This window comes from Notothenia coriiceps, unplaced genomic scaffold (assembly GCF_000735185.1).
Source record: "Notothenia coriiceps isolate Sejong01 unplaced genomic scaffold, NC01 NC01_scaffold00016819, whole genome shotgun sequence".
Lineage (NCBI taxonomy): Eukaryota > Metazoa > Chordata > Actinopteri > Perciformes > Nototheniidae > Notothenia > Notothenia coriiceps.
The window spans coordinates 75,614-90,237 of NW_011349520.1; the positions used below are offsets into that span (position 1 = coordinate 75,614).

Consider the following 14,624-nt stretch of genomic DNA (forward strand, 5'->3'; position numbering starts at 1 on the left):
ACAGTGTCCTTCACATGCTGATATCCAAGAGAGGGAGTTCCACAGTCACAAGATGGAGGAATAGAAAGCAGTATTCAATGTTTACTTCAGATTAGCTCCACGTCAGAAATGATCATGCTTGTCATATGTCTCTCTCCATAGAGGCTGAATCATCATGTTAATCACATAGCTATCATATGCCTCAAACAGTCCTGATGCTCTTCTAGGTAATCACACATCCTGTCATGTTCACAGCTACAGTTGGGATACCTTTGTTATCATGTGTTCTCTGATACTGGAAGAGGACATTCAGTATTTTCCCAACAGTGTTAGATGTAGATGTGGTGGCACATAGTCAATGTTCATTTTCCTCTTTTTCCACAGCGACCCGATGGAAATCCCGTCCAACGAAGCCCACATCCCTTCCAACCTGAAGACGCTGAACCAGTACAGTATCTCCGAGATCAACCACCGCCTCAAGAACTACCTCAAGTTCCTCTTCGTCCGCGAGCCCTTCGAGAGGCTGGTCTCCGCGTACCGCAACAAGTTCACCCTCAAGTACAACTCGTCCTTTCACAAGCGTTTCGGCACCCGTATCATCCGGCGCTACCGCAAGAACGCGACCCAGGAAGCCCTCGTCAACGGTGCCGATGTGAAGTTCAAAGAGTTTGCCGAGTACCTGGTGGATCCGGCGACTCAGCGCGACGGCCCTCTGAACGAGCACTGGCAGACGGTCTACCAGCTGTGCCACCCGTGCCACATCCACTACGACATGGTGGGGAAGTACGACACTCTGGAGGAAGATGCTAACTACGTGCTAAGGCTTGTGGGTGTCGGCGATTCCTTGCGTTTCCCGAGTTACGCCAAATCCACTCGCACCACGGACGCCATGACGGCACAGTTCTTCAGCAATATCAGCACTCAGCAGCAGATCCAACTCTACCAGCTCTACAAGTTGGACTTCCTCATGTACAACTACACCACACCTAGCTACCTGCGGATGGACTAATGGAGGACGGAGACTCTGAGAACTGATGCCTCGATTAAGGAGAGGCAAACGAAAAGAGTGGAGGCAAACTTGATTTTTTTGTAAAACTTGTCGTACCTTGCAGGGTCTGAAATAGACGTACAAACAGGTGTTGAAAGAAAGAAAGAAAGAAAGAAAGAAAGGTAATGCGTGCTAGTCTGGGCATAACTTTGAGGATTGTCCAGTCAACTGATTCGATGTGAGTGTGGGCAAAATGGATCAAATGCATGCAAAGACTTTAAATGTGTGGGTGAAGCAGGTCTTCAAGGTGTTTTTAAAAGGGGTCTCGTACTCTCAGAGGACGGACCTAAAGAGGCACTCTCCTCATGATACATGTTTAAACAAACTGCTGACTAATTAGGCTGCTTCAGATTCTACAAGGCAAAACAGTGGCCTCGCACGCGCCCTGACCCCAATGCATCGTGGGAGCCAAGCTTGTCTCCCCTCTGTCCCCCCGATCAATAGAGAAACTCCGTCAAATTGTAAAACACAATTCATGTCCTTCGCTCCAATGCCAGTCGCTCCTGCCCATTCAAACACTTCAGAGGGACACCGGCTCAAGGACACCCTGTAATATATGACTCCACGTCCAAGACCCTCTACAGCTGGAGCATCACGGCCTTCAGACAACAATCAGACCATCACGGTATCATTACGAAGTCGGTTGAAGCACCTGTTGTGTTACACCTTAAAGACCCTGAGAAAACTGAAATGTACAGAGAGAGGAAGTGCTGAATAAATCATTGCCTGTAACACCAAACATCCTTAACACTCTGAGCTACAGGACATGTTTAGAAAAGGTGCAGGATGTTCTCACGTGACTTTGAGTGACTTTGCGCAGAGCTTGAAAAGAGTGTGGTAGTGAAAGGGTTAAAGAAGGCATCTCATCACCTGATCAGCGGACACTTCCACAAAGCCCCTGCAAACACGTCTTTTAGTAAATTAAGAATATCTTGTTGTCTTCTTGCTTATTGTTATTTTATTGTATTATGAAGCATTGCTGCGAGCAGCAATAACAATATATTATTTAATTCGCTTTTCTTATTAAAGAGAGAAAGATTGTATTGCTTTTTTTTCCTGGACTGATGAAAATGTTAGGTCTTAAAATGTCTTCTCTCTTCTTCTTCTTCTTCTTCTTCTTCACTACTTGCCTCAATACATTATTGGTACATTGCAGCATTTCCATTTTTCGAAGGGTGTATACGGTACATTTCCATGGCTTTGTCCTTCTGTGTCTGAAACCATCAGATTTTTGACTTCTTTCCCATTTCCTCTTGTCAAACATTTGGTGCCAAAATGCCTGCCAGAGCCTCAGAGATCCACACTCAGTGTTCAGGACACATCTTTGAAGTTGAGCAAATTCATAAGTCTATCCTCCTTGACCACAACATGAGACTCGCTGTTGTACTTTGTAAACATATCGAGAATCTAATGCCCCCATCTCAGAGTCAGAGACTGTATCTCATAGTGTAATGTAATTAATGATAGTGATGTCAAGGTCAATAACTGCACTCTCTATCCCGCGCTGAATTGTACAGCAGAGAGATAGAGATAGGGAAAGAGAGACAGTATTTTATTCAAACCTCGTTGTGAATTATAAACCACTCCAGCTTCAAGGTAAACATTTTTGAACAAGAAATATGATTTTCTCATGCAGTCTGTTAGTCTGGTTATTTATAAGAGAAATTCCTTGAGTTTTATTTATAGTGTTGTCCATCATTCCTGCTGGTATTGATTTGATTCACCAGATTCTGAGTAGAGATGTTGCTGATGCTGTTATACTGCATATGTCTGGATTACAAGACGGCAGGTATTACTAATGGATCAAGTAAAATGAGTCTGGTTTTATTTTTACTTATTTTAAAGCCCAGTGAAGTCTAGACACCATCGATTCCACCGCACAATATCACACATTTTTTATCAGAGGTCCCTACATCTGCATAACATCAATTTAGATATTCAGTTTTGAGTGTACACAAAAGGCAGGAATAGCAGTAGAAAAACAATGTAAAAAGCCAGAATTATGATTGTATGTATATTAAGTACATAATCTTCATCAGTGTTAACATTTAAAGGTGTAATGAGTTAAAGAGCCTTGAATCCTGTTATCAACATTTAGTTGTAAGATCTTCGATTGTTCAGCAAATACATTCTGCATAATCCTAAATCATCAAAGGGGTCTTACAGTCTATAGTACGTAAAAATAATGGACAGTTGACCTTGAGTTTTGCAATTCTGGGTCAACTTCTTCATTTTCTTGTCTTTAAAATGAAGCTGGTAAAATGTACATGATTAATTGACACATTATTCTTCACATTTTAGCTGTAAACCCTTCCTTGTAACTGTATTATTGCTGTAGTGTGTATGTATGCCAGTGTAAGGGGGGTGTAATGAGAGAACGGGCCTTATTTCTTTGTTTTTGTTTGCCCCCACACACACAGACATCTGGCTCTAATAAAGGAGAAAAGCTACCGTTACCCGTGCACAAACAATGGCTGTATTCTCAGCACGGCTTCCACAAAAACACACACATTCAGCTTTCACATTAGCGCTCCTGCTGATGTTGATGCCACGCAGCATCTTACTCAGCAGTTACACCTCTGCACTTTAACACACTGACTGAGCCTCAGCCTAAACTGCTCATTTAGCCCCGAGAAAGGAAGACAAACGATACAGAAAGGACCTCTTAGGCCTCGCTATTTTCTCCTCTTACACCCCAAACCCAAAAATTGCCTACTGCATATAAAAAAGTGAGTCAGTGGTGGACAAAAACAAACAGCCACATTTGTTTTGTGGCTATTCTTAACTCCCAGCTGTGTATATACAACGGGTATAATTATGTTGTTTTCGGACGATGTCCAATGTTGGACTGAATTGCAGGAATACTAAAGCTTCTTAACATATCCGAGGGAGGTTATTCAAGGATGTGATGTGTACTTTTATTTATTATTTATACAGACAGAAACATTTGATATACAACAAAGAATAGTGTCATGAACGGTTAATATCAATACCAAATAAAGGGGTGGTTTGATAACATGGGAAATATGCTAATTTGCTATGCGCTAGCAGCTAGCAGCATGTTAAAAATACTGATGTGTAGCAGCTAACATGCTAAGAGTGGTCACCATCATAGGGTGTAAGCATGCTAACATTTATTGATTAGCACTAAACACAAAGTGCAGCAGAGGCTCATGGGAAAAAAAGAGTTGAGCAGATTGAATTTTCCCGCCTTTTTCTTCTGTTTTTAAGCTAAGCTACGTGGCTGCTAACTGTGTGGTATTCAAATAAGTATATTTCCCACCCTCTCCCTTAAAGGCCGAAGAGGCATTGGAGTACAAACTAAAGGTTTGTAAAGGTTTTTATTTTGACACCAAAACATATTTCAGCATCTATTTAACCAATAATATAACCTTTCATCAGCATAGAGGGACGAAGCCGGGTTTTTATTTTGTTTCTCCTTCTCTTCCTGTTTCACTTATTTATCTACAGCTCAAATGCATTTTTTTTGTGTACAGTGTAAACATGATGTCCTTCATTCTGCTGTTGTTTTTAAGCCGTCATGTTCAGTTCACCTTGGCCTTCCTCCTTACACACACACACTCTCTCTCTCTCTCACACACACACACACACCCACACACACACACACACACACACACACACACACACACACACACACACACACACTATTCATTCCTTTATGTTCATTTTAAACTCAATGTCCTGCCTATCGCTATGCTGTTTTAAACACTCTGCTGTAATAATATAATAAGGAGAAAAAGAGGGGGTGAATGGGTGAACACATGACCTCCATATACAAGCATTTATTTGTACTGCATTATAAAGTTGATTTAAGATTTGGGGTTTGCTGGATTACATATGATACAAAAGAGGAATTGTTTTAATTTGTCCTTAAAGTGCAAAGGTTTATTCCAGCTTCACTGAACAAAAATTCATATTTCAAATGTCAGAAGGTATCGATCAACCCTCCTCTTACTTTTAAACTCACTAATAATCCCCAGTTGAACAGAAACATAAAACTGTGTGTGCCAGACATGGGACGAATCCCGAGAAAATTCCCTTACCATAAAGTGATGGTGATTATAAATTGTGATAATAGCCTTACTTAAGTGACTTCCAACATATAGGTATTCATGTTTTCTTTATTCATGCAGAAGAATTCTAATGATTTATATTTTTCTTTATTTAAGAGTTTTGATTTGTTTGTTTTTCACCACAAAGCGTTAAAATGCACATACATTAAATATGTCCTATATGTGATGCCTTTTAATACTTTGTACCTGAACACAAGTTAAGACATTTCCAAATTTGTAAGTTCTTTTTAAATATTTGAAAGCATATTTTGATCGTCCCATGTCTGGAGTGTGCGCAACAAGATGTTCCCAAAACGTAAAATTACCCCACTTCTCTGTGATATAGTCAACATTTTAATTCCATGTTGTTCCCATTGACGGCTATTTTTGCCATGTTGGATAAACAGGATGATGAATGGGGGCGTCATCTCGCCACAAAGTGAGCTATCAGCGTAACTGAAGAGGCGTTCTGTCATTACTGTCTTCGCTGTGTGCAGGGAAAGTGTGAAGAGCGTACCCAGTGGAATACATTTAAATAATCTTCTTTAATTACTGTGGGAGGAAGGCTGTATCACAAATGTACAGTATTTGTAAAATCTATCCATGTTTCATGTGTCTACGTCCTCCTTCAGTGACCTTAGATCGTGCGTGTGTGTGTGTGTGTGTGTGCGTGTGTGTGACCTTTTGAGGAATGAGTCCTAAATCAGCTGTGTCTGTATCTGAATTTATACCATGTCATCAGCATTTCTCACCGTGTGTGTGTCCGAGTGCCTCATGTGCTGTAACTACAAATGTAGTAGCTGGATAATGGCGGTGTGTGTGTGTTGACAGTGTGTGTGTGCTGTACCCACTCTGCCTTTAGAGTGATCGTCCCTCTGAAGTAGGCAAGAGTCTAATTCAAACGGACGCCACTTATTTATTTATTTATTCTCAGTACCCATATTTCTTTCTTCCGATAACCATAGCAACACACCTAAAGAATCTCCTCTTTTTGTTCTCGACGGCTTCTCACTGTTTTACTCCGTTTATTTTCAGGCGCACTCAACCGAAATCATGAATAATTGACTGTACACTGAGTTAAGTGTAGAGTGGTTCATCTTGTCCGATGTTTTCACAATAAAATGACACTGAAACTCCCAGAGACTCCTGGTGTTTTATTTCATTTGTGAAATTTAAAATGTGTGAAGGAATATACCTCGGGCCCGGAGCACTTAAACACATCATGAATTCATCTCACTTTCCATGCATGCATCCATATCTTATTGTACATTCAAAGCATCTTTTTTATCTTTTGTTCAAGGTATTTGAATGAAACTTGACACGTTGTCATCATTGATGTCTTCACCATAAAGCCAAAAAAAGTTACTAAAGGGTTATTAAGTATACAACCGAACACTAAACAAGTCAATTAACTACAATTTCGACATACGTTTTTATATAAATATTTCGGACTTACTATAATTAAGTATTTTTTTCTCAGACATTTTGTCATACTATACTATTTCGTTTTGTTCTGATGTTTTTGACATAGGCTATGTGGGTCATTTATCACCTATTTAACCCTTAAGCGATTCGGCTCCTCCCACCCCCGCCCTGTCGGCAGGCAGCAGCAGATGGAGGTAATGCAGAAACGCAGCAAGGCCATTCACTCCTCAGGTAAAAACACACAAACATCCACCATCTACCTGACCATCAACTCTCTTATAATCTTTGTTCTCTGCACAGTAGAAAGTGTACATACTGTCATAAGTACACTTAATATTTACTTAAAGGGGACCTATCATGCAAAATGCACTTTTGTACGTCTTTTATCCACCTATCAGGGGAATGAGAGACCGCTCGAAAGCGCTGGAGACGCTGTAGTAGTACATATGCCAGGCCTGTAGGTGGCGCTGTAGTCTGCCACAAAAGCAGAATCAGCCCATGCAAAAACAGGGCTGGAAAAGAGCAAATAGAGCGAAATGAGGCATGGCTAAAATGCATGATCATGTTTTATATAGGTATGGCCCTAAAATATATGTTTCAAACATAGCATGATAGGTCCACTTTAACCATAATTATCAAAATGAACATCATTCTGTATTGAACAAGACTTAAATCCAGCCATTTGCACCTTAAACTTGTCAAGAAATGTTTAATAAGGCTATAAATCCATTAAGAAGTAGGGTCATTTTCTCATAGACTTCTATACAATCAGACACCAAAGGACTAGCCCCCTGCTGGTCATTACAAAAAGTGCAGCTTCAATCCTGAGACGCAGATGTTGTTGCTCGATCTGATCGTATAGATATCTTGGGTTATTTAGATATATTTTGGTATATAGCCTCCAGTAGTCCATTATGCACCTGCTATTTCTAAACCACAGCCTAATTAAAGCTTCAGCAGCTGTTTGTGTCTCATCTTCCATCGCTGACCGTCTCTAAGCCTTCCTGCATAAACCCGATGTCTCTCATTATAGCAAAATGTGTTCTGCTGCCTTCCTTTAAAGTAAAAAGGTCCCGGATCCAGAAAAGACCACGTTAAAAATACCCCAAATAACAGAAAGGCAGAGTCAGCTTGCTCTCATCTGTGAACACCGCAGATTGGAGCGTTGTTAGTAACATAAACAATCCACTCACTGACCTTCTATAGAGTCACAGAGTGTGGGAGAGGAGAGCCAGCCGAATGTAACTCTGCAGCACGATCTGCTTTACAATAACTGATAAAGGCTTATTCACATAGCTTTTGCGTGTTTTAAGAGCGTTTTAATGGTGTTTTGAAAATGTATTTTTTCTCATATTTTTCGACAGCATTGTATAATATGTTGAACATATTATTTAAAAAACGACATAGTATATTACGTTGAACATTTTGTGAGGACAAAGGCATTTCTCCAGATTGACAGTCATGACAATCATGTCCGTTAAAGGCTTGTTTTGTTATTAAAGAATCTTGTTGGAAATATATAATAAGAAGCTCTTGCAAAAATGTATTTGTATTTCCTATTATGCACAACTAAAGGCAAGGAGAAGTCACATCATGCATCAAAACAGAACTTTTCGACCTACTAGAGATTCACAATTTTTTGTATTCTGCAAAAAATATATTATCAGATGCCCATTAGTGTTTAAAAAAAGGTTTTTCTAAACTGTAAGGCAGCGCAGGGCAAGTTTATTTATATAGGCAATTCAGTCCTCTTTTTCATATATAGACTTAAGAGTTTTTGAAGGTCTTTTCTCTCCTCTCTTGTCTATGGAGTCACATGCTAAACATCCGGCTACTATAAGGTAAACGTTAGAGTTCACACGAGTTCTAACTATAAGGATTAGACAAAAGTTGTGTCTTCAAAGTCTTCCTCTACCATAAAACGCACTGTGCAGGGATGAGAGTAATTCATTTGGAGCGTGCAGAGGAATTTTAACATTAGCGTGAAACCTATCGGACACTTTGCAGTCAGTGAACGTGATGGGAATCTGTCTACGCCTCGTTATCACAGATAACATCAGATTTCCTGAGATTTCAGTTTCCCATGACAGGTCTTTATGGCTTGTGACTGCAATTAAAGATCCAGATACGCATCAACTTCTTTCATCTCAGAAAAGAGATGCTTTTAGTAAGAAACCCTCTCCTCAGCCCACTGGTCAGCGATATAAAAACTGTCAATGCACAATTTTTAAGGCGGGTTTTTACAATAAATCTCTCTTTCATCGTGTGGTTAGTCAATTTGTCATCCATTAAGAGGAAAAGTGTTGGCAGGGGATCCAGACTGGATGGATTATCTAATGTCCTGGGATACATCAGCTGCTGATTTATGCAAATTATGACATTTAGAGTTGAGGCTAACTGAACAGAATGTAATTTAAGTAATATCTGTGCCAATATTTAAGGAAGTTCGCCATCTGTCATCAGGCGGCAAAACGTAGAGGGTTGATTCTCTGAATCGGGTGCCCTTTGAGTCCCCCAAGCTTACTTCAAAGATTTTAAATGAAAGGAAACTACAAAATATAGTTTAAAGCACTGAATTAAAGGGTGTTTTGCATTACAATGTAAAACTAAATATATATATTTTGTTTTCTAATAATTAGTTGTCTTTGTAGTAGACAACACACATTTGTGCATGTCCTCACTGAGCATCATCACATATTCATTGAATATTAAACAAATAACAATTATACCAACATTTTGATGCTAACATAATCATAATGCGTGTATAGTTTAAGAAAAAAAAAATCTGAAAAAATACATGAATTATCTATGAAATTGCACTATTGACACTCGTCGTTTGTTTCAAACCCGTAACGCTATACATTTTACCCCCCTATTAAAATAATGGATCAGTCCATGTGACATCTGCATTGAGGGAGTGACGTCACAGAAGTCTATTGAGGAAAAGGCGGCAAGAAAGGCAAGTGTCAGTGTCTTTTCTTACCTATATTTCATTTTTTTATTGTCAGATTGTGATTGTCAAACTCAACATTTCAATTCTGTTGTATGAATTACTTATGGTAAACAATTATTTCGGAAAAATTAAACAATAGTTTTGCAAAATATTACAATTGTATGATGTCCTTAAATACCATGTGTCTTCGCTAAAAAAAGGTCTCATGGCTACTTTTTGCCAAAAACTTAAACCCCGTCACATTCAACCCCGTCACATTTTCTCAAGGAAATTCCTAGTAATTATATATATTTTGTGCCTGAATCACTTGTTTCAAAGTGGTTGGTGTTACATACTTTGTACATTTTCTCGTCACAGCTGCTCCTTCCCATTTTAGTTACGATACTGTCAATTTGCTTTGTCCAATGCCAAGCAACTTAGTTTAATTTACCTGTTCCACTGGCTGAACAGATGTAGCAAGGTGTAGCTTGTGTTAAGTCCTAGTTAGCTAATGCTAGGATGCTACAGTGCTTATCTAAGATATTGTACCTGCTAAACATCAACCTGCTAACGTTTGCTAAACATCAACCTGCTAAATTTGTGAGAAAACTTGTGAGCATGTTAGCATGCTAAGGTTAGCATTAGCACAAAGACCGGCTATGTGCTAAGTAAAGCCTTACAGAGCTGCTAGCAAGCTAGACTGTTTTGTTCCAAGATTAACTGACATAATACCGGAAATAAAACATAATTAGGAATATTATATTCATTTTCTTCTGCCAATTCTTTATTTATGCATCAGATGCAATGCATTCTCCTGACAATGAAGACGAATTATGTCCCATTTAAGACGACAGCTGGCAAAAACAGCCACCGTAGGTAGAGGCAGGATTTATTTCGGAGTATACGACCTCTTTGCCCGGATGTGGGCTTTTGTGTTGTCACACAATTTAAGTGGTGAGGTAATGTGTTGGATTAGAGGTCTGACAGCCAGCGCCAGTTGGTGCTTTGGGGAGGCTATATTACATTACCTCGCAATCATTTGCAGACTCCTAGGCACACACATTTACATAAAATCATTTATCAGCCTATGTGTTCTGTCAGTGCACACTTCAGGCGTACTAATCCTCCAAAGCATGCTTACAAAGTGAGACAAAAAAAGGTGAGAAAACACAGGTGCCCTTGAAAGGTAAAGTAAAACACACTTCCCCAGGGATGCCTCAGCTTTTAAAGCTAATGAATAGATAAATGTGGAGCAGAGTGTGAGAAATAAAATGGAAAGTTACAAGCAGCCACTGTTGGACTTTTGATGGTAATTCTCAGATGTCAACGGACTTGAGGGTTTTACTTGTCAGCAGTTCTATTTTTTTATCAGCAGCTTCTGGTTACTTTTTCTGAGAGAGGCACAGGCAGCTGGGAATTTCAAGGGAACACACACTCAAGATGGTCTCAGTGTGCGTGCGTGCGTGCGTGTGCGTGTGTGTGTGTGTTTGTGTGTGTGTGTGTGTGAGAATCAGAGCGAGAGGGATAGAAGGAGAGCGATAGAGCCAGAAGACAAAATGAGGCACAAAAACATGAGGCGGCATAATCTAATCCATTCCTTCTTCTCAATACAGACCTTCAAATAGACGGGGGCAAAGGGTACAAATAAATCCCAAATTCAAGGATTTGCTGCAAAAAACACAATCAAGGGGGTAAACAGTGTTTGACCTCAACATTTCAAACATAGGCAAAGATCACACAAAACTGCCCCATGAAAAGTATTTCACTTCCACCCTGCTTCATGATGTTGTGACATTATGAAGTGCATTAAGCTGCTCTTAATAAACTGCAGATGAAACGTAATCAGGGGGCTTTGCTATATTTGGCCAACGTCCACCACTGTAGAGCTGGGTGGTCCCGAAATTCTGCCTTTGAAACAAACACCAACTTGTAACAACCTTTGGACAACAAAGCCAAAACAACGTCCTGACCCAGCACATATGGAGCTGACGTGAGAATGGTGAAGCCTTTTAGTGGCTTAAAATATTCAGACTGTCAACAATGTTAGTCAGTGTTAATGCGACTGAATAGCACTCACTTCACGCAGCGTTTCAGGGTCCGACCCTCGCAGAGATTTGCTGGCAGTGTGTTGCAGCTAGTGCAGAACTCGAAGGTCTCCTCCATCTTCTTGAACATCTCCTTGTAGTTGCGGAACGAGATTGCCTTCGCCTTTCCCTCAACGGTGGCCCTAGAATCAGACAATTATTCAGGGTGGTATTTGAGTGAGATATAGGCATAGAGGCAATGCAACAGATGATGTTTTAAAGGTCCCCTATTATACAGTTTTTCCATCAATATATTATAGGTCTCAGATATATAAAGAACATTTCTCTGAAGTGCCATAATCCCATCTGTTTCAGCCCTGTTTCCAAAGTGCTGATTCTCTGTCTGTTACTTTAGATGAAAATAAGGAGCCACTCCCCCACGCCCCTCTGAGAGATATTTGGTTAAAAAGATCACAATGGTGCTCTAGGAGGAGATTCAGGTGATTTGGCGTTACCTTAGTTATTGGCTAATGCACAAGCCAAGAAATCGCTATGACATCATAAAGTGGCCAAAATCTCATCAGCTCGTTTTCAAACAGGTTTTTATATAAATGGATCAGAACAAAAAGTGAGCGAATCCTTTTTCCTGAAACGTTCAGAATCGCTTTACACAGAGGGGACACTTGTGTATAAAAGACGTATTTTGCACAATAGGTGACCTTTAAGATAGTTTTAGCAGTTTTACCTGTATTCTCCGTAGTCCTTCATGTTGAGCTTGTTGAGAATTACCTTGGAGAGGCCCGGGACGTTGGAGTCCAGAGAGTGAAAGCCGGAGAGGACAGAGAAGACGCTGTCAGTCCTGGGAGCGTCAGGGAGTGGGAGCGCTGGGATGTGTGACGCCATGTTGTCTACTTTAGTTTCCACTATAGGACAGAAAAGAAACCTTTAATTAACACAGAATCCCATAAAATACTGTATTAAACACCTTCTGCTTAGTGTTGAGTTTATTTCTGACATTTCAAGAGTGAAGAAACGCCCTCTGAAAAACTTGTTTTTGCAGATTTTGTGGTTTAACTTCTCATTTTGCTGCAGTGATGTCCAGGTGTACTAACTAGTGTACATTGTGACATCACTTGAACAGCCTGTCTTCCTGGAAGCAAACTCTGTATGGCTTTTAAAAATCACTTTAACCTCACTTTAAAACCTTTTGTTTCTTTCACTGTGTTTCAATATGTGTCTGGATTTGGCTGCTGCATTTTTATTTTTCATTCCCTTTGTGTTTTAATGTGTTCAGAAATCACTTTTAAACTGTGTTTAAAGGCTCAGTATAAATATAGATAATTATTATTACAACAATTAGAGATTGTCCTTGCTTATCAAACACGTGCAAACCCAATTTGCTCATAGTTAACAAAAATAGGCTCATTTCTGTTATGATAACTTATGTTTTCAGTTGAATTACTATGCAGCGTTTTAGACTCTGAATGGCCCTTGGATCATGGATCTGTCAACATAGCCTCCCTTTGACGTCCTTAAAGAAAATCTGATCCATTGTTTACCAGCCTTTGTGTGCTGTGCGCTTACTGACAGACACAAAGCAGAGTCAGAAGGGTGTGAGACACCCCCCCTCCGCCTCATCAGGACACACTGACAAATGAGAAGAAGCAGGACTGGAAATGTTGACATACAGTCCTCAGCCCAAAAAAAGGTATTCGTCCTATGCGACCAAGTAACACAACAAAGATTTGCCCTGTTATTAGAAGACTCCTGACAGGGTGTGAAATGCTCTTCTTGATAATACATCACTGCTGCTGCAGGAGCCACAAAAGTGTCTTTGGGACTGATGATAACATTTAGAAAAGAAAAATACACCAAGTAAGCTGCTGCAGTTTGACTTATGCCAAGGATATGGACTCTTCACCAAGCAGCATGGAAACTGGCTATACATAAACTGACACCGTATAGATTCCTATTCTCAAGGCTGACACAGTATCTCAACATAGTGTAAAGTACTCAGTAGACTGAAGACCTTTAAAATACACCCTCTGTCACTCATATTCACTCCGACCAAGACCCTGATGACAGAAGCTCTTACAAAAGAAGGATCATGCACATTCAGATGGATGGAGGCATGTTTCTTCATACTGCTACCCTTGACAAAAACCCTCCGTCCGAACAAACCTTGCTTGCGTGTCACATGAATCTTGGCATGACACGTGGGAGAATAAGAGGCGAGGGAAATGTGATCATCTGATGGTGGCACTCTTGGTGGCTTAAGTAGCTTGTGAAGTCTTTCTTTAGATTTCACTGGGAGCTAACATCCGATACTTTGCATATGTGTAAGTTAGAATCAGATTTCTGTTTGGTTTAGATTAGGTGCCAGTTGTTCTTGTTTATAAAGTCTTTAATAAACAAGAACCATGCATACAAAAACTAAAATCTTTAAAAAATACAAATCTCTAACATACAGAAGTGCTTCACCTGGAATTGAAAACACTGCCTTTAACTCCAAGCAGCTGGCAGCAATAACACTATTCTTAACTTTCACAATAAAAGCGTCACCTGATCACACTCCCTTGCACCCAGCATGCCCCTTCAGTTTCACAGAGAAACAACTTTCCCTCTACTTTCTCTGGGACTCTTTTCAATTTAATTCACAAGTGTTGCTGGGAAATGCTTTTAGCCTCATCATGTCGCAGAGTAAATTAAAAAAGGATATCTAATTAGCTCCTCCATATCTACAGAGCCGGGTTGGAAATGAACAGATTTCCCACGAGAGGGCAGGTTTCTTTTTTTTTTCTTTCTTTTCTCACATATCTGCCCGTGACACTGTTATTAGGCTTTTAGCATGCAAAGTGCTACTATCGGGAAACCACTGCATTATCATCACACTGAATGGCGTGAACACAAGGACACGATAACTGGAGAGGGATTTTACCTTCAGTCTCCAGGTGAGAAGAGAGACTTCAAGGTGAGGTTTCTTGGTAGAAGGAAGGAAGTATTTGACAGCTCCTTATGCTGGATGTCAGCACCTCGTGGAGCCCTTTATTGTCTCTACTCGGGTCAGTAATGAACTCAGCACCACAGAGCCAACGTAGGGAAAGAAGCCTGGGGTGGGGGAGTGACATTTGGGGAGAGGGGGG

The 14,624-nt window shown here is 40.2% G+C and overlaps 2 protein-coding genes across 3 annotated transcripts in view; one reads left to right on the plus strand and one right to left on the minus strand.

Moving 5' to 3' along the window:
• The window catches only part of chst11 (carbohydrate (chondroitin 4) sulfotransferase 11), a 6,341-nt gene extending 1,716 nt beyond the window's left edge, over window positions 1-4,625 (plus strand). Inside the window, exon 3 of the mRNA XM_010776194.1 lies at window positions 364-4,625. Coding sequence (XP_010774496.1) covers window positions 364-988 — 625 coding nt within the window. The 3' untranslated portion in view covers window positions 989-4,625. The remainder of the gene's footprint in view (window positions 1-363) is intronic.
• Window positions 4,626-9,722: 5,097 nt separating this feature from the next.
• LOC104949781 (putative protein MSS51 homolog, mitochondrial) lies at window positions 9,723-14,555 on the minus strand. 2 transcript variants are annotated; one of them, XM_010776185.1, is made up of 4 exons: window positions 14,420-14,555; window positions 12,227-12,404; window positions 11,535-11,684; window positions 9,723-11,125 (listed from the first exon to the last, which is right to left on the minus strand). In XM_010776185.1, exons 2-4 carry the CDS (start codon window positions 12,382-12,384, stop codon window positions 11,062-11,064), a joined length of 372 nt encoding a protein of 123 aa, XP_010774487.1. In that variant the 5' UTR covers window positions 12,385-12,404; window positions 14,420-14,555; the 3' UTR covers window positions 9,723-11,061. The 2 variants fall into 2 exon arrangements, with proteins under 2 accessions (XP_010774487.1, XP_010774486.1); XM_010776184.1 differs by lacking the exon at window positions 9,723-11,125 and adding an exon at window positions 11,152-11,365.
• Window positions 14,556-14,624: the final 69 nt, after the last annotated feature.